A 20,691-nucleotide genomic window follows, 5' to 3' on the forward strand; every position below is an offset into this window, starting at 1 on the left:
AACCAGAAATTAGGTTTTCTTGTCGGAAGTATATAAAACGAAAAAAAAAAAATCGTCGGCCGACAGAGCTGTAAACAACGGTAGACTTGTGTGTAACAATGCAGAAAACAGTACAGAGAGAGAGAGAGAGAGAGAGAGAGAGCGAGAGATGTGCATGGTCGAAGCAAAACAGTAAAAGTAAGAGTGAATCCATGACGATGTTTATGTGAAGCGTAGTTTGAATCTTCTTTTGCTGCTGGTTCGGTCAATATTGTTTGGAGAGACATCAAACTAACAGCTTTAGAATCAGCGCATAAAGGGCGTAAAGACAAAGCGCGGCCCCGCCGACAGATCAGAATCAGCGAGCTGTCGGCTTTCAGCCCCGACCGTGAGAAAGGCAACATCTAACTGATTCTGATCAGCGGGTTGCGCTGTGTGTTTACGTCTTTGTGCAGAATCCGTGTTCCTGCTCTCATTTACTGTCTTAGCTGTTTGGTGGTTGTTGAAATTTTGTGAGATTTCACCAGAGATTCTGGCATTTCGGGCAAAATAAATTTATATTAAAAAATCAATTCAGGATTTTAATGAATCGATTTTACGTTATCCAAGCCAGAATCGATTTTAATCGATAAATCGATTATAAAAACCCACCCCTATTTGGAAGGTTTGAGCTGTTTCCCTGTTGCTTTATTTTAGAGCCAGATGTGGATTAAAGGGTGGAGCGGTAGCTTGGTTGGCAAGCTGCACTCATAAGCGGCGTGGGTGCAACGCACACACACATATCAGCTAATTAGCGTGGACTTTTTAAAAAAAAAAACTACAAGAATTTCTCTCAGCAAAACTGAAGTGCCACACAGTGAACCGTAATTCGTTAGAAAGTCCTTTAAAAATACACACAAATGCAGTTATGGGCTTCCTTAAAGGTCACTGTTGTCTGTGAATTCTACTGACATACACCTGGGGGGACAAGAGAGGTGACAAAGAGAGACCAGGTAGGGTGGAGCAGGTGGAGATTGTGATTTATGACAGAAGGAAAGTAGCAAGAGTGAAAGGGAAAGTTTATAAGATGGCAGTGAGGCCTACTGTGATATATGGTTTGGACACAAAGAAAGAAAAAGGTGGAGCAGGAGGTGCTAAGATTTTCATTGACGTTGACCAGGATGGTGTAGTATTAGAAATGAGTGTATCAGAGGGACACTTTGGAGAAACGGCTGAGATGGTTTGGGACATGTGCAGAGGAGGGATACAGGATACACCGGACAAAGGATGTTGAAGTTGGAAAAAGAGGAAGACCACGGACAAGATTTGTGGATGTAGTGAAGGCAGAGAGATGAGGATGCTAGGGATGGGGTGTTTCACTGTGGCAACGTCTAAAGGGAGCAGCCAAAATATGAAGAAGAAGAAAGCAGCTATGCATAGAATGAAGTCATGTAGCCTGTAAAGGTGGCCCACTGCACAGGTTTATTAATTATACAGGGTGTGACTGTGGAGTTTGGTTTATAACCTGTGATTTGGGGACTTGTGCACGTGTGACTGCAAGCAAAACTGCAACAGTTTGACAGTATTGCCTCTCCTCTTGTGTGTTTTTTTTTTTAAATAAAAGTGCAAAGTGAGTTAAGTCAAATACCCCCATTAATACTTTTTAAGCTAAAAAAGTTTTAAGTTGTATGAATTTTTTTGAAGTAGTATCAAAGAGCAGCAACAAAATGTTCACTCTGCCAACGCTGTATTTTGCAGCAGGCTGTAAACATGCATTTTAAGGCTGTACCGTTAGACATTTTAACATGGCGGCCGTGGGGGCTGACTTTAGGAGGCAGCCTCAGGCACCAAGTGAAACAGCAGTTTTTCTTTTTTTCAGCTTTGAAGGTTGCATCCTTTTAGTAAACAAGCAATTTCACATTTTTCACGGACTTCTTACATTTTCCAGAGTGCTCTGGGATTAATCGATAGAACCAAAAATTACTTTATTGATCCTGAAAACAGTTAGCAGAAGCCCTAGTTGGTCGTTATTTTCATTTTGATCGACTAATCGACCTCAGCGCGCACGACAAACTGCCTGTCTGCTGGCTTCCATCTCCTATTAATTAATATCGACTGATTGTCTGGCCTGTTGAGTAATGACGGGGAAAAAGACGGTGATGGTCCACTCTCTTTCAGCTCTGTGTCATTTGGCAGAGATGTGACATGAACGTGTCCTTGTGGCAGATGTTTGTGGTTACTTGAAATGCTATGGCTCTTAAGAGTAGATCTCCTCCTCCTCTCTCCCTCTCTCTCTTTGTGTGTCTGTATACTCCGCTATATTCAGCTCACTCCTCCAGTCGCGGTTACCGGGCGTGCGGTTGCCAGGAGAGACGCGCGTGCAGTGCAGTGTAGTTTTAACGGCAGAGCGGCACGGGATCTCCCCCGCCATTTCCTCGTGTTGAGCCCTGGAATGTCGAGTAGCGGCTCGGGCTCTTCCTCGCGGAAGGAGTTCGATGTGAAGCAGATCCTGAGGATCCGATGGAGGTGGTTCGGTCACCCCGCGGTCCCTCCGCCTCACTCCCCGCCGCTAGGAGACTACTTCCCCGGCAGGAGAGCGGGCGGCAGCTCCGGAGACGGACCCTCAGTTAGCGGCTCTAGCAACTCGAATTCAAACAGCGTAAACCCCAGCGCGGGGAGTCACGGCGGTCTGGTGGCCAGTGGCAGCGCTGGGTCTAACCTGTGTAACGGCAGCGGCAGCAGCAGAAAGTTTGCTGATCCGGCTGGGAGTCGGGGCGGTCCGGGAGGAGCGGCAGCTGGAGCGACGGGGAGCTCCTGTCCCCGCTCGTTCAGCCAGCCAGAGTGCCGAAGCTCCTCCGCAGCGCTGTCCTGGGTCTCCCCGCCGCCTCAACGTCGCTCTCGCCCCGTGACGAGCATGGAGCCCTCCGGGGAGCCCCCTGCACCCCAGCTGGTGCCCGAGCCCCCCGGGGTTGAGGAGGAGGAGGCGGCGGCGACAGCAGCGGTGGCGGCAGCAGCATGCAACGAGGAGAACAACAACCACCCGGAAACAGACTCCAGCTCTTGCAGGTAGTAGTAGGGGGATGCTGTTGGCAGTTTCTGACTTTTCAGGTGAAAGTTGTGAGCAGAATTTCTGCACTTAGTTGTGTGAAAGACGCACACTTCTCTGAAAAGTTTGAACAAGTAGAGAACTCCTCGGTGTTAGCTTCAACTTATCAGAAGAGCATTTGGCAAGCTGTAATTCTTCTAGTTGGGCTGTTTGCAGTCTAGTGCGTTGCTAAGATGGGATCTACTTTCATTTATGTTGGAATCATGTGTTGTAGTAGGCCAAACATTAAGGACAAATGAAATGGCTTAAACAAGTACAATAGCTCAAAAGGAAGGAATACAATTAAATAGAAAATGTGAATTTATTTTCTTTATTGTTGTTCCTTTTGATCTCTGGCGCACACAGGGTCTGTGGAAGCTGAATTCCCCCCTGATGAGTTAATAGAATAAGAAGGCTGTTCAGACAGCATGCTCTCACCACTCTCAACATGCAGACAGATGGAAAGATGGATAGAGAAGGTGAGGGCTGAGTACATTTGGGTGTGGTGCACTGATTTCTCCCTCCAACCAACTAATGACGCTTCACCAGTCAGGCTCTGTTATTAGACGGTGCATGCAAACACAAACAGAAAATTACTCTTGTGCATATGGGATTTTCAGAGTCATTTACAATATGACTCCAGGGCTGAGCTCTGCATGTTGCTGCATACTGCACTTGACATTTGTATTGTTTTGTTTTCAGCATCAGAGCCGAAGGCTTTTATTCTTAATCCTTAGGGTTCTGCATGCTTGTGTTCACATGCGGAAAGAAGTGTGTTGCATCTGTGTGGCCATCCAGCTGTGGTGGTGTGAAAAAGCCATTTAATTAATAGTTGCCTTGGAGATAGGAAAACAAGGTAATTAGGATGTCCTAACCACACTTATATTATTGTGATGCAGTTGTAAAATACGGACAAGGTTTAGGCAGCTTCTTTAGGTGTGTTAACTATACAGGCAAAATGCGTCTGGTAGCCTTCTATCGTACTCCGTGTTCCCCATACATCAGAAAATATAAAAGGTTCATTGGAAACGATGCACGCACACGTGTGCACACACAGCTTTCATCAGAGCCAAAGTTGATATACCTATTTTTTAAAAACGATTCATCTTTGATGTCTCTTCATGAACTTGTTTTCACCGCAAATGTGTACGTTTCTGCTTGTGAAGGAGAAAACTGAGGTCTTAAAAATACCCATTGTTATGCAAGGCTTAATGTCGTATCTTCAGTGATGATGGGAGTCCGGCGGCGCTTACACGGCAAATTACTTCTGCCTAATAGTAACACAAGCACGCACACACGCACATGCCTCGTTAACACAGGCAGAGAAAATTTTCACTGCACGAGTCTGAATGGAAACGTATACGGACGAAGCCATGTCCTTGCACACATTATTGTTGCCATACCAACCCAGACATTAGTGTATGCTGCATACATGTGTAGCTTTTCAGCATGTTTGTTTTGTGGTGTGTGGGGGTTTGTTTGTGTGTTTCTCTGTGCGATTCATCCTCAGAGAGCTCCTGTGTACAGTGTGATACTCCAAAACACGGGTGGCAGAATCCCAAATGGGAACATGGGAAGGGACGCGCACAGAATCCCAGAGCGACTGAAGGCGCTGCTTGGCTCCACTCATCTCCTCCTCTCCTTTTCACTTTCACACCCCACCCAGCTTTCCCTCGTTTAATCCTGGTGTACCTCCCTTACTTACCCTTTTTCTCCTCCTGTCCCACATTCATCTCTGCCCACCCCTGGCCACTCATTGCCCTCCCCCTCTACTCCTTCTTTTTTCCCTTGCTAATGTGTTGGGAAGTGAGCGTATTAAAGAGGCTGGGAGAGAGACACCCAATGACAGTTGGGTGAGTGCCCTTGCCTGGTACGGGGGTTTAAAAAATCTGGCTTCATGGTGTTGATTTGCCCTAGACACACACTCTCTCTTCCTCCTTTCTCTCTCTGTCCATATTGAGTGGTTGCCAGGCTCAGTTAAGGGGACTGGAAGGCAGCGTTCCCCTACTTCAAAGCCGTCTCCTCTGGCAGTATTTAGCCACACCATTCGTCTACAGACACACATCCACACACACACACACATGCACATGCTAGAGAGCAGGAAAGCCAGCCAAAAAGCCTCCTTGGAGGGTTGGAACGGGATAGGGAAGAGGGAGAAAATTGAGGCAAAGATTAATGTTGGGATGAGGTGGAATGAAGAGAGTGAGTAATGAGATTAGTTGGAGATATGAAAGCTGGAACAGGACAGAGAGAGAATGCACATAGGCAGAGATGAGCCTGGCTGTATCACGTGTAGGGATGGGTACCGGTATCCGGTGCCATTATGGCACCGGTTCTGACATAAACGGTAGTAACCAGACCGAAAAGCAGCGCACATTTCGGTGCTTTTTTTTCCTGAGATGTCATACACTTTGGATTCCAGCCAATCATTTTACCTTTGCGAGCATAGTAGGTGAGCCCAGGTACGTACGTTCTTTTAGAGCAGAGCTACAGATTAAAAATGCCCAAAGCGAAGCGGTCAAAGTCTGGCTGTACTTCTCAGCAAAAGATGCAAACTCAGCAGCCTGCAACAAGTGCTTTAAGGTGATACTGTGCAAAGGAGGTATCTCCTCGAATCTGATGAAATACATAGAGTTTTGTTAAAAGCTGAGAAATGCGCCGTATTTGATAGCTTGCTGCGAGACCTCACATCGTGCACATCTACTGCGGGTGTGGTGCCTGTTATCGGACCCGGAGTTAGCAACATCCCCCAAAAACCCAAAGAGTAGAGTCCTGGCCCCTAGCCCTGCCAGTGTAGCAGAAATGATGATGGATGATGATGGCAGCAGCAGCTGTTCTTCTCTGCGTGAGTAGCTTAATGTTGTTCATGTGTAATTTACGTTGAGTAGGCTAAACACGTTATTAAATTAATGCATGTAAGGTGAACTAGGAAACACCGTCGTAGTTACATGTGGCTGTCTTCTTGTTTGATGGCAGATACTCCCTTCACCCTGGCCAAAAAGGCTAAAATGACGAAAGAAAAAGTGGAAAACAGCTGAACATGAGAGGTTTTTGGACCAATTTTGTGTTCTCCATTCTTTAAGCACTAGTTCGAGCACCGTTTAAGCACCGGCACCGTTTCAAAAGTACCGGTTTGATACTGGTACCGGATAAAACCTAAGCAATACCCATTGCTAATCACGTGATTACACTAAATATGTGCATAAACACACCAGGTGCACTTTTTTTTTTTTTAAACAGAGTGAGAGTTTATTCATTAAAGTCACAAATGAGTTCTTATCTCGTAAGACCTAAGCTTGCATTAACTTGGTTTGAAACGATGACCTTGTTATGCCTGCTCTAACATCAAGCAGGTGCGGACCTCCGTTTAAGAGGTCGCTTTTCTGTCCACATAAATGTAAATCTGTCAGTTATTGATAAATAAAGGGTCTTTAGCTAGAAAAATGTTGTGTTAGGGCTATCAAAAACCCAAACAGAGTTGAGCCATTAAATCTTGTGTTACAGCTCCAGTCTCTCTAGATCCTTGTCGGTCTTGAGCATCTGAGAGTTTTGTATTTTTAAGATATTTTTATAGACACAAGCACTAATTATTAAGCTGGCTTATATATGTTGTTAGCTCACTGTTATTACAACGTGTTAGACATAGAAGCAGCCTGGCTCCATATGTAGTGGTTCACACATTCGCCTAACAAGCAAAAGATCCTGATTTCGAGAGGAGAATCAGATCCCATGGGGATTGCATCAGGAAGAGTATCTGCTGTGAAAATGGAAGCAGCTGCAGAATGGAGAAAAGTTGCTAAAACAAAAGAACTTTTTATTATTATTTTTTAAGGAAGAAAATGACAACTAGATGAATGTTAGAACTTAACAACATTGACCTTCAGTTGTTCAGCTCACATCTGTCCACTTATGTTCCCTAATTACGGTAGGATAAATCATTCACTGCTCTCACTCTCCTGGATGCGCCGTTAACCCCTCAGCAGCGTTGTATCTAAACGTGGAAAGCCAGCTTTGCTTTCTGTGTCACTCGGGAGACAAAAAGTGGTAATGCTGATTTTATTTTCCACAACAGATTTCATTTTCACACACAAATGTTCTAATTTATTTTTATATTCAACTATAATCACATTAAGAATATTTGCAACAGCCTCATTATATGTAGTAGCAGGTTATTAGGTTTGATGCTGAGCAGGCGATAGACAGTATATTGAAGGTGGCTTTAGCCACTCTCTGGTCACACTCCAGTTTGTAGACTATTGTTTTGAATCCTTAAGTTTTTTGTTTCTTTGTTTTTTAGCTTGGACTAGCTAGGGGTGGGTGATATATCCTCAAATTTCTATCACACTATTTCAAGGAAATTTGCAATAATTATATTTATGACAAGATGCCAGCAGCAACAGCATTAGAGTTGCTGCATTAGCTGTTGCTAGCACATCCTCCTCCAGCCAAGCCTTTGTAGTCCGGTTGTACTCGATGATGCCTCAAGCGGTGAAGCAAATTTGTCGTTTCCCCCTTTAGCAAGAAGCAAGCAAGCAAAGTGTGCTGCTTTTGCTGGAGGTTGTTGAAGTAGCTTTCTTCTCTTTTTAGTTACTAAACCATCATCGGGGAGCTAACCTGGTCTCACTCTCAAACATGCCTGGTATTGTGTCATTGCCAGGCTTGCTAGGGAACGTGAGGGTGTGGGGTTGCTATATCACTGATATTCTGATATGATGTAAAAATCTGTGGTGGTATAATCACAGACAGGATGATATGACACAGCCCTAGTGTGAGCTTTTCAGCAAGGTGCATCACTCTGATATTAGTTTTCCTGAGCAAAAAAGGATTTTTTTCTTTTTCCACCCCGAAAGAGCCAAAGAAAAGTCATAAACTTTGTAATAAATCTCTTTTTTTTAACCATGAGTATTGGTTTTGTTTTCATTTACTCAGTCTACATTTCTGTTTATTAAAAGGCTAAAAATAAGAGGGAAGTTCATAAATTAACAGTAAAACGGTCTCTTTTCCTGTATTGTGCATGCATCAATTATGTATACATGCTTAGTCATTGCCTAAAATGCCCTTTCTAAGTTGGGTGGGGGACCAAAAATACAATTTTTATTAAGATGCAGATTTTGTCTGTAGAAAAGCATCTCAAAGGAAAATGTGTATACCCATAAACAGAAAGAAAAGGATGCATCCATCTTTTTAATATACAGTCTATGTTGTATACAGGACCTTTGGAGGTTGCCGTGCTCAAAACAGTTGCCTGCTATGTCTGAGGAAAACAGATAAGACTATTGGGACTCAACACAAAACAGTAAAAGGTGTAGGATGGAAAATCTAAAACAGTGAACACAAATAACCATGTAAAAATTCCTGGTCAGGTGGTAATTCCCCAGTACTAAAAAGAACAATTTTTTAACTACACATTCTTTTGAGCTAATGAATCCTATATTTAATGTCAGTGCTGTAAAACATTTTCATCTCACAAAGAAATTCTGGGGAAATGTCTGTCTGTATTTATTGTATTTAATGAATGTCAGGATTAGTCAAATTTCATATAGTAGAAAGAGAATAACAGCAATTTACAACAAAAGTGCAAACATGTATAAAAAAAATATGGATCGGAAAATATGTATAGCAACTTCAAGTGCCAAGTGATAGTTTTTTTTTAACATGCTACACCAATACATGACAATGATTTCTGAGTAAATAGTAAATAGTCCAATCTCTAAATTGTTTTGTACAAAAGTCACATTTTGTAACACCTTTTCCACAATTTATGTCTGTGTATCTCTTTCTAGCTTTCTTTTTATTCATTCCTGGTAGAACATGCAAGTGAAAAATTGCAATTTAAGACAGTTTGACTTGAAACAGCTTGAGCTTTGAGCACGCACGCACACACACACACACACACACACACACACACACTTCAGTAAAAGAGTGTGAGTTCTCTCCTGACTGTGGAGTTGAATTCATATTATCCTTGGAGTATCAGTTTATTTTTTATGTCTTTGTGCTGCAGGGCCGGTCCTGCCTCTTCTGCTGTTAAATTAAAAATGGAAGTACAGCACTGGCTCACGTAAATTAAATGCTGGTTTGGGAGCCATGATGGCTGATAATTCACAGGGTAGCTCATCTCTGACAAACACGCATGCACAAATAAACTCAACAGTAATGTCGAAGCCTTCCTGGTCCTAAACCCTGCTCTGTCTCCTGTTGTTGGTATAAATGCAAGGAAACTAGTTGCCATTAGGGAGCAGAGTAAATTACTGCATATCCTATGGGCTTAGCTCCCATAGCTATTTAATTGGCAGATTTTCTTTAAAGAGGGCTAAATTTATCTGGCCATTTACTCCTAGTAATTGAACCATTAAAGATCTTTTGTCTGCTTCTGGCGACATACAGTAACCTTGTTGAAAAGTGAAGAAGAGAGCGAATACGTGTGAGGGAATGATACAAAGAGGGTACATTAGATGACTCAGAGCAGCTGGTGTAGCTCTCTTCACACATCTGTCTCTTTGTTCACCAATAAATCCACTGAAAGTTTCTGTCTCTTTCTCTTTCTGTCTTTGTCCGTGTGTGTTTGTTGAATGTTTGTCCTTGTCTGTGTGCCATTGTGTGGGCGCAGGACGTCTAACAGTAGTGCCACGCTGTCCTCATGTGTGTCAATGGAGCAGTGCGCGTGTCCGGAGGAGTGCATGTTTACCGCTCTGTCCCATGCTGATGTCACCTTCCGCAAGATGGAGGGCTACCTGCGGACTAGACAGCTTTGTGATGTCATACTGGTGGCTGGTGAGAGGCGAATACCTGCTCACAGGTAGGAGCAAAGGAGCACTAAAATTCTAATACACGGACAGCAAAGGCTGTGATGCTAATGGTTATTGTCATTACTACTACATTCGGTAACACTTTGTAATGCGGTTTGCAATTAAGAGCGTAATTCCCCTGCAATTGAATGGATTTTTAGTGTACTGTATTTGAAATTACAGTGTAATTCTATTTACTTACAAATACCTAAAGTAGATATGCTACAATAAATAATTATACTATGAGTTAATTTTTAATTTAAGTAATGTATAAGTAATTTTAGGTAGTACATGACTTCTAGGTATTTTACAGGAAACGACACTCATTTGGAAAGTTGTATCTAATAATGGTTGTGAAAAAACAAAAATGATGTTAGACTTTGTTTCCATCATCAAGGTCACATAAGCCTGCAAATTTTGATGGTATTTATTATTATTTGTTATTTATTTTTAATATAGAAGGGAAGAACAATCCTTATCACACTTATAATGGTAAAATACAAGAATAATTGAATAATTGAATAATAAAATATCGATCATCCACATCAACATAATGAATATTACACAAACCTTTCAAGTTAAGACTCTGCTCAACCTTTTAATTAACTGATTACTATACAGTGTAAAGGAATATTTCACTACTTGAATGTGTGTTTTGTGTTACACTTGATCTTACCTTTAAAGATAATGGCATTACAAAGATAGTGGATGCGTTAGTGATATAAATCGATATCCTAATTTATTTAATCCTTTCAGTAGCATGATAGTATGGAGCCCCTCTGATGACATGGTCCAAAAAATAAATAAATTGTGGCCACAAAATACTACTTCATGCCCTCGAAATAGCATAACGTGCCCACGAAATACTATTTCGAGGGCACGAATTGGGTATAACGTGGCTACGAATTACGCATTTGTGGCAACGAAATAGATAATGTGCGCACATCATATTGATACAATTCCTGGACAGCTGCGTAGAGACATAAGCATAAGAGTAGGCTAAACCTATACACCATGGCCAGAGACAGTATGATTGAGTTTTATTTTTGTCATGGTCTACGTGGCAGACCGTGGGTGTGTGGGGAAGGAGGACTCAAAATGCGGAACTCTGTGCAATTAATGCAGTGCGTTTATTTACAGTGAAGTAAACAATACACAATAATAAATCCCAATGCGTTTCCAACTCCCGTGCCGTGTCTCCTTCTCAGTGCTCTTGCTCCGTGTCTCCGCTCCCGTGAAAGTTGTGCTCGCTGCTCTCCCGTTCCCGCACTCCTGCTGGAAAATCCACAGAGGAAGCCGTTAACACACAACTACAAAGCGACAGACTCGCACTCACTGATTTTGCTGGGAACACTGACGGGTAGTCACTCAACGATCCAGCGTCGAGGAGCTCTCAGCCACACTGCTTTGTAGCTCCTCCGACGAGGCTTGATCGGTGCCAGGTGTGTGTGTGTGATCCTTGGGTGTGACCGGTCAGCTGGCAGGGCCACACCCACCAGGCCTGAAGGTGCCTTTCACGACCGCACCCACCCACACACACACACACCCTCAGTTGCCAATACACAAACATGGAATGCAGGAACAGCAGCAGTGCAGAACACACACACATAATATAATAAGTCCACAACTGTTCAGGGACTCTAGGTCACTCAGACTCAGATCCCTGACAATTTTAGGCTGGGAATGAGCTACAAATGCATTTTGAAAAGCCTGGCACTGCAAGGAACCATTATTACGGAGAAAAATTTAAACAGGATATTGAGAGCCCAGTTGCTTTGCAGACGTAAGTATGATCCGGATGCTGGGATAGATTTTATTGTCAACCAACTGCAAGGGCCTGGGAAGGATCACGGTTATTGGTCAAGTGTTTTGTGGCCTCAAAATAGTATTTCGTGGCCACAAATAAGTATTTCGTGGGCACGTTATACCCATTTCATGCCCGCAAAGTAGTATTTTGTGGCCACAATTTATTTATTTTTTCGACCATGTCATCAGAGGGGCTCCGTATGATAGTACTGGGATTTGGTTAGATTTTTTTTGTTGGAAAAGAACAGATAAACTAGATAAACCAATGGAACGACACTGCAGCCTATATTTAAACATACACACCACGCCAGATTTTCTGTGAGCCAACATAACCAACTTCAGAGTAGTTTTTTCACTTTCTATGGTTTCTGCTCGCCACATCGCTGTGAATCTCTCCCTGTGTTGACGCAGCTTTAGGCTAGATGAAATGTAATGTTCTGCCACTTCATGGCTTGCTATCATTGTTATATCAGCTGTCTCAAACTTGCACTGTTGGCACTGTCATCTCATTGGAGGGCCGCTTTAGTGCTCAAGTAGTACAAAAAACAAACAAGAAAACACCCACAAATATTTGCGAAAATGTAGTGTTTTGTTTGTTTTTTTTAAATTTCTAATATTGTATAAAAAGACTAAACTGCAACCCCCCCCCCCCCCCCCCCCCCCCCATTCTTAACTAACTGAAGCCTTCATTGAACTACAAAATAAACAAATTGGTACTCTCTTTTTAGCCAGACACGTGGCATCACTTCTGCTATAATTTTGTTCATATTTGACAACATAAAAATCCGGACATAACTGTACACATTAGTTTTTGACTGCTAGTGAAAATTGTTTTCTTTACACATGAATCACTGAACTAACAGAGCTAATCCCTCAACATGTTTGTACTCTCTGCTCATGTTGCCTTCATATTAAATAATTTTTTGCTTCCTAAAGAACTTATTTTAACATTGAACTCAACAACAAACAAATCCTCCCTAGCAAAAAAAGTAACTTCAGGAGCTAGATTGCTTGGAGTTTGAGACCCCTGTATTATCGTACTTTCCACACTATAAGGCGCACTTAAAATCCTTTAATTTTCTCAAAAGTTGTCAATTCACGTTACAATCCGGTGCGCCTTATGTATGAATTTTGGTTGTGCTTACTGACCTCGAACCGATTTTATGTGGTACACGGCGCTCAAACATCTGTCAAAAAATGTAGTACAACTTTGGTAAACTATGAAGCCGCACCGCTTGATGGATTGTCGGAGCATTACGGCTACTGTAGTTAGGAGCCTCGCGAACTCAGAGTAATCTGGGTCCAAAACTCCGTCCGCTTCAGGTCCCAAAGTCAAACGAGCACTCCAGCACATTGAGAGTTAAAAACTGTCTATATTCTTTCAACTTTAATAAAATGATCAGCGTTGCTGCTTTAGCAGGTTTAACAATTACGTTTAACATCCAGGCATCCATGAAAACAGAATTTATTAAATTTAACGGAGTTAGAAGTTAGCAGGAAGTTAGCTCGCTAGTTTCACTAGTTACCTAAACATGATATACCATGTTCTTACTGAGAGATTTCTGAAAAAAATAAAACGTACAGCTCTGCTATCACTTCCAATATAAATGAAGACAGAAAACTAAACAGTTGTGACATTTATAGGGTTACTGAAGTTAGGCTACCTGGTATATAATGCTGTGCTATGTGATTGCTAGCGACACAGCTATGTTAGCATAACACAAAGCATAACACAGTGAAGCTGGAGGATGAACCACTAACTAATTAAACCTGAGGGTTCCCGATGTTTTTTGACAAATGCAATGGCATGGCAGGATGCTGTAAACAGACCAAACTTCAGTTTGGAGAACAACGGAGATAATCCAACCACAAGAGGTTAGTCATTAATATACTGCAACAACATGGGAATAGAGCAGCTGCGAGAGAATTCAACATTAATAAATCAATGGTTTGTTAATGTGAGGTTCTTTTTGGTTTGAATTATTTTACCATCAAAAAGTCATGATCCTGAGATTAATCTTCATGCCAAAATCTGAGCTGTAAAGACAGTCAATATTTTCAAAAGCACAGACAGTGTCCAGGACATCATGAGCCTAAGGGCTGGCACAGTCACTCTATAGTAGCTTAGCTTAAAGAATAGTGCTGATATAAAGCTGTAGAGGACGAGAGTGATAGCCTGAATAGTTTTTTTGGACTCGTGTCAATACAAAAAACAATTGGAAACAGTGTTTAAAAAAAAATAAAATAAAGAGAGAGAGACAAGAGCCTCACTGCCAAGGTGCTCAGAACTAATTTTGATCCCACTTCAGTTTGTTTCTCCAGGTCACGCACACACAGACTCACAAGGCAAAAACAATACAGCAGCTGGAAATAGGGATTCTACTATCACATACATGCAGCAGCGTTATAATTAACTCCCGAATGAAGTGCTGACACATGCACCACAACATCTGAACACGTGCATCTACACTCACGCATGAACACACGGGCACGATGACACATATACTGCACACGCAGGATGTTTGGAAAGAATCTCTCACAAACAGCAGAACCACAGCCGTGCTCCTAGGATTTATTTTTATAGTACCTCTGTACCATATGTACCAGAGTCTGTTTGAACCATGCACCAGTCACATGCCTCCACTGCACCGTCGATGTTACTCCCTGGGCATATGGCCACTGGCGAAGCAGCAGGGTCCATCTGCAGGGATGAGACAGAAAAGTGGCCCTCCACCAGCAGAAAGGCTTCTTTTCTCTCTTTCTCGCCTTCCTCTTCTGCCTCATTTGATTTAGTCCTCCAGGCACAGATGGTGACAAACAAAAGACCCTGCTGTAGGAGAATCTTAATGCTGCATGTGAAAGAGTGTGTTGGCGTCTGAAGTATTTGAGTGTTTGTTTGTCTCAAATGTGTGTGTGTGTGTGTGTGTGTGTGTGTGTGTGTGTGTGTGTGTGTGTGTGTGTGTGCGTGCGTGTGCGTGCGTGTGTGTGCGTGTGTGTGTGTGTGTGTGTGTGCGCCAAGGTAGGAGTACGACATCTTTGCTTGAAAGTGGTTGTTTTGTTAGGGATTGATTTTGTTATATGTGTAGGATAAAAGTGCTTTTCTGGGACTAAAATATACACTCCCTCTCTCTCTCTTTATCTTACATGTAAACAGACAAATGCAGCGTACACGCTGAGTAGGCTACTTGTACCGCGTGTAGCTGCTTATCTCTTGCAGAGTTTGTTGCAAACAGTGCACTTTGAGGAAAACCCAACCCAACCCAAAACTCTGTGAATGCATAAATATGTTGAGCACAGTTGTACCTTTTAGTCTCTGGGGCAGCACATTATGCTGCAAATCTATTTTTGTACCTACTTCTCTAAGCGCTGCCTTCACCGATTTTTAGTAAGTATACCATTACCTTTTGTTTTTTGTTTTTTTTTTGCCATCACTGTATATCGACTGATTGGTAGGTGCGCTGCGGTTCATTGTTTCCATTACTGCAAGACCAAGAGTCTTCAGTTTTGCTGATACACTGTGGGGGATAATAGACTGTAGGGCCCTTTAGAAGAGCCAATAGAATCAGCTATGAGCTGAACTTTAACAGAGGGTTTATAAGGTTGGTTTTACAAGAATAAAGACTTTGATGAGGAAAACTAACTGGTGGGTTTTGCCAGTGTACATCTGGTTAACCTCAGCCCCTCTGTTAAAGGGCAATGCACAGCCACTTCCAGGAGCTTTTTTCTTATATGAACCACCCAGGTCTGTTTGCTCTGCAGAGGATGTGACAGTTCACAATGGGTCCTGCTCAGAGTATTGTAGTGGGTTGTTGCTATAGCTGAAAATGTAATAGACTGATATGTTTTTACAGCTTAACCCAAGTGTGATGTGAATGTGTGTAGTAAATCTGATGGTTCAAACCCTACGTACCATTAGAATTTATTCTCTGTACTAAAGTCTGTACTAAAGAGTTTAGAGGGGTAACCATAGGCAGTGCACATACTTTAAAATCAATTACAGCAATATATGGAAGAAATCTGTGCTTTTCCTACCATCTGATAAAATATACAACCAATACACATGAGCTAATGAAGACCCAATTAACAAAACTGTTTCAGGTAAAAAGCCCCAAAATAGATTTATATAGGAAATCCCTGGACTGGCAGCAAAGCTATCAGTTAAAGGTCCTTCTCTTCTAACTCTGTATTTCAGAGATACTGCAAAAAGTTGCAGTATCCAAGCAAGTCTTTCTCACGACCTGCTTGTTATTTTTCCCCTCTCTGTTTTTCCACTACTGTGTCTCTATACCAAGCATCACATCCACACTGAAACACAAACAGACACACTGTTCAGTTTCCAGCGCTTGCCCTCCTTTCCTGAGTCCAACTCGTCTGTTTCCTGCTCTCTCCACTCTGGCATTTTGTCTTCTCTCTGCTCTTTCCATTACACGTTGACACACTGCCTGTCTTGTCTCTGTCTTCAGCGCAGTGCATTTGTGTGCAAATAACCCAGTGCTGTATACAGCCTGTGTCGCTCACAGCTAGTCAGACAGAGACCCATGAAAAATTAAGGGAACATGTTTGTGTGTGTGCACCAGGGACAGAGGTATGGGGGGGGGGATACCTGACTAGAATACTGACAGAACGACTTCCTGCTGACTGTAGTGTATTTTTGACATCTTTGTCTGCACAATAAACACACACGCGCTTGCACACACGCTCACACAGCTCTTCTCTGCTTCAGGCTATCTGTCAAGGTCCCAGTGTCACACTCAGTAATGAGATTATACACATTCAGTGCATGCACACACTCATGTTCAAGTAGCCACAAACAAAGCCAGTTTAACATGTTAATATGAGTCACAAGTTTATGTCATCATTCAGGTCATGTTTGGGACTTTGCTTGAACAAACGTTTCGAATTATTTTTACGTTAATCAGTTAAACTGACTAGTTTCTGCACCTCAGAAGGTTTACTCGGGAGCCTTTTACTCAGATACATTTAGATCAGATATCAAAAATATATGTCAATGGCATTTTGCATCCTTCCTTGGAGGTTTCATGTGCAAAGGCATCTCTAGCAGGAAGTAAATATTCACCAATGAGTGCTGTTGTAATGCCTAGATGTTTGTGTGCCTGTGTGTAACTTTACAGTGGCACGAAAGGTTAATGGATTGTTGCAGAATGGAATTAATTAACTGTCTTCTTACAAGTGACCTTAAGATAATTTTTCTCTGTCCTTCATCTCACTTTCTTTCCATTACACTAGCTAACTTCTTCCTCAGACTTTCCTGCCACTAAATTTTACATTAACCTTGTCTTATTATAATCAAATTCCCCCTTCTTTTCTTTCTGTCTTCTTTCTTCTTCCTTAATGTCATCACTAGATTTGCTCATGTTTCTGTTCTCCTTTTTTTTTCCAAGGGGTATGAGTGTGTGCAAAAAGATTAAGAAACTAGCAGTGGGTAAATTAAACACATATCTTATTCAAAGAGTAAAGTTACATCTTGAATTAATGTATACTACATAAATGAGGGGTGTCAAGCAAGGCCCAACTGAGCACACTGGATAGCATTGCAGAGGAGGGCTTCACTTTTGACTGGATCTGGCAGTACGATAGAAGGATTGAGTGGCAAGTCATTAAGAATGGATCATGAGAGAATCTTCCAAGCCAGAGGTCTGAATCATCATGAGTTAGGTTTTATAGTCATATTACTGTCAAAGACTGTGCTGTACCACACTGAAGGAAGTCCAGAAACTGTGCCTGTGTATTTCTTTGAAAAGTTGTAGCTGCAGTCTCCCCTTTCTTAGACAGAAATCTGGCTGAATGTTGTTGAAATAGCATTTATGTTTCTGTAAAGATCTCAGGCTCTGCATCATTTGTTTTTTAAATGGATGGTTGTATGTTTTTAGAATGGATTGAAGGTCAGGGGACACTAGGTGTCTTTTTTAATCTCTACTGGTGAAATAATTTTTTTTTTTTTTTTTTTTTTTTTTACCATTTTCTGCACACACTGGTTTCTAACTAATTTTTTTCCTTCTCTATTATAAAGGTCTTTCAGCGACCTTCATATTAAAAAGGAGATTATATAATGAGACCTTTGCATTCCTAACTGCTCCAGAAATCTCACCTGGTGCTGAAGTCTGACCAGTTTCCTTATTCCTGTAGACTTTAACATTTAACGGAAAGAGGTTAAAAGAGACAAATCAGTCGATTGGGACATTTAGGCTTTTACTGTGGCTGTATGTTAATATCAGATTGGAAGTTTCAGAAAGTTCAGGGGATTGTTTTTAACCAAAGGCATATGCTGTTTGACAATGCAACAAGCTTTTTTTATTTTTATTTTATTCCTTAAGGTTTCTCCTTCTGTTTCATTCTTCAGATGGTTTTGTTGTGCCTCTTCTTTCCCTTTTCTGATCTGTGTTCTGACCCAATCCTGTCAGCAAGGTCAAAGTGAACTTTTTCTGTTGCTCCATTACAGCCATCCGTCTTCTGTGACTGATCCCTGACACTCTGTCCTCACAGGCTTGTCCTCTCATCTGTGTCTGACTACTTTGCTGCAATGTTCACCAGTGATGTGCGGGAAGCCAAGCAGGACGAGGTGAAGATGGAGGGTGTAGACCCTGATGCATTGTGGGTCCTGGTGCAATATGCATACACAGGTATATAGTGGTCAACTTCCCTTTCTTTTTAGAAAAACAGGATAATCTTTAAGAAGGAATTATTGTTTTTTTCTTCTCTGTAGTAAATAGTGCTTGGCTGTGTGGTTCTCTTCCATGTGCATGCACTGAATAGCAGCAAGACAAACCTACAGTATAGAACAGAACAGACATCAGTGACAGCATGCATGCCATCAGTTCAGTTACATACCATAAGAAGGATGAGCTGGACTGGAAGGGGGTTGCAAGGTGGCTTGCAGAGGCAAAAGCATCTTAAAGAGATTTGCAAATATGCTTCTGTGCCATTAGTGGATGTGGGTGGGCATTGACATCAGCTTTTATCACTTAACTCTATGTTCACCTTACTCTTTATGGATACATGGCCACTTCTTTTTTCATGATTTTGGAATTTAAAAAAAACATTAAATTGTTAACAAACGCACCAAATTCTCTATTTATATATTTTTACTGCAGTACTCTGCTTTTATTTTTGATGATAGATCTCATAACACCCAGTATTCTTAGAATATTTCACTTCCAGTAAATATTCATTATCTCTAGTTCAGTACACACAACCTGTTGTCTAGATGAAGATGATCTAAACGCTGTGTGTACATTCTTCATAGTTCATAGTTTGGTAGTAGTTTTGGCTCTGTTGGCAGATTCTGAGTACTGCAGGAAAAGGAAAACAGCATCTCCATAAAGCCTGTCAGCAGATGGATGCTTGAAGTGCTCTAAAACCTCCTCGTAGAGGGCTGTGGTGCCTTCACATTAGAAATGCTGCAGACAGTTGCTGCAGTCTTCTCAAGGCTTCAGTGTGCGGTGCGTCCTGATGCATTGACACTAGCTTCAGTCCACTCCTTGTGAAGCTGTTCAAAGTTCTTCAATCGACTTTTAAAAAGATGAACACACGTGATCTTGTTGCAGCAATGACCTTCTGTGGCTTATCCTCCTTTTGGGGGGTGGAAATGATCATCATCTCATCACCATCTAGAAATTGTGCTCCAGCATCAGTATATACAAATATAAATGCATCAATACAATATACAAAATATACATGCAAAATGCAAAAGTAAACTGTGTGGTTAGTCCATTGTATACTCCATTACAGAGAGTATGAAGACATGCTAGGATTAACAGACTAGGTCCTGTACAGTACTCTGCAAGATCTAAATTATGCAAACAAGCACCAACATTACTGTGAGCTCAACATCTATTAATGGCTAAGATCTCCAGGAAGTGTTTTCTAGCTGCCTTTACATTTTCTATATTAACTAAATATTTAATGATTATTCTCTTTTTAAAAAGATGAACACACGTGATCTTGTTGCAGTACTGCAGATCTCTTAAATAACATTAAGTCTCATTATTTCCATTTTTATGACGTTTTAAATTCTCTTTCTTCACCATCTTGCTCCTCTGCTCTTCCCTTCATGTCGTCCAGGCCGTCTTGAGTTGAGGGAAGACACCATTGAGTCTCTGTTGTCAGCCTCCTGCCTGCTGCAGTTGTCATCTGTAGTTCAGGCTTGCTGTTCCTTCCTCATGAAGCAGCTCCACCCCTCCAACTGTCTCGGCATCCGCTCCTATGCTGATGCTCAGGGCTGCCATGACCTGCATCGGGCTGCTCACGCCTACACCATGGTGGGTACAAAGCCAGTTCACATCTTTGTATACCTCCCCTGCTTGTAGAATCACCACACGAAAATGAATGAAAAGACTGCTTTGGGAAACGCAGCGCTGGAAATGATGTTGCGGATCTAGGTAGACTGCAACTCTTTAACAGTGACATGTAAAAACAATTAAGAGCATTCTTTCACCTTTAACCTCAGTACAGCTTTAAGGCACACTTAAAATCCTTTAATTAATCCAGTCACCCCGAGCCTTCATCTTATTCTTGGTAACAAATTGGCTCCTCATTCACACAGCACCACAATCATTATTGCCACAAGGGCTGTTTTTCAGCACAGAGTTGCTATGGTGACGGTGAAATAGCTCCTTCATCGACTTGATTATTCTTTTTCTTGTTCTCTTGTTTTTTTGTGTGGTGTTTTTTTTCTACATGCCTCATTTTTCATCCAGCGTCACTCTGCGTGTCTGTCTCTGTCGGTAGCACTGTTCCACTCTTTTTCTCTCCAGTTCTCTGTAAGTGGATTATTGTTAAGGTTTAATCTCGGGTAATTATGTCATAAAGGTGGCTTTCTTTGGGTGTGACTGTCAGTGTCTGTAATTCACTCTCAAACACACGTTCAGACTCACAAAGCTTACAGGATTATTGCAGTCTTTGTGTAAGAGCTAAACAAGAATGACTCCGACACTGCTTAGATTCCTACCTTTTTATTCAGGTCACATTTTTTTCTCTGTTTTTTTTCTTTTAATTTTACAGATGGTAGAAATGTGTTGAGAGTTTTGTTTTTTT

General features: G+C 41.8%; 1 protein-coding gene across 1 annotated transcript in view; it reads left to right on the forward strand.

Moving 5' to 3' along the window:
- Positions 1 to 1,629: 1,629 nt before the first annotated feature.
- klhl5 (kelch-like family member 5) overlaps positions 1,630 to 20,691 on the forward strand; it is a 36,885-nt gene continuing 17,823 nt past the window's right edge. The window contains exons 1-4 of the mRNA XM_085162321.1: positions 1,630 to 3,024; positions 9,654 to 9,842; positions 18,142 to 18,278; positions 19,720 to 19,916. Of these exons, the coding sequence (XP_085018447.1) occupies positions 2,204 to 3,024; positions 9,654 to 9,842; positions 18,142 to 18,278; positions 19,720 to 19,916 (1,344 nt within the window). The 5' untranslated portion in view covers positions 1,630 to 2,203. The remainder of the gene's footprint in view (positions 3,025 to 9,653; positions 9,843 to 18,141; positions 18,279 to 19,719; positions 19,917 to 20,691) is intronic.

This window comes from Neolamprologus multifasciatus, chromosome 6 (assembly GCF_963576455.1).
Source record: "Neolamprologus multifasciatus chromosome 6, fNeoMul1.2, whole genome shotgun sequence".
Taxonomy (NCBI): domain Eukaryota; kingdom Metazoa; phylum Chordata; class Actinopteri; order Cichliformes; family Cichlidae; genus Neolamprologus; species Neolamprologus multifasciatus.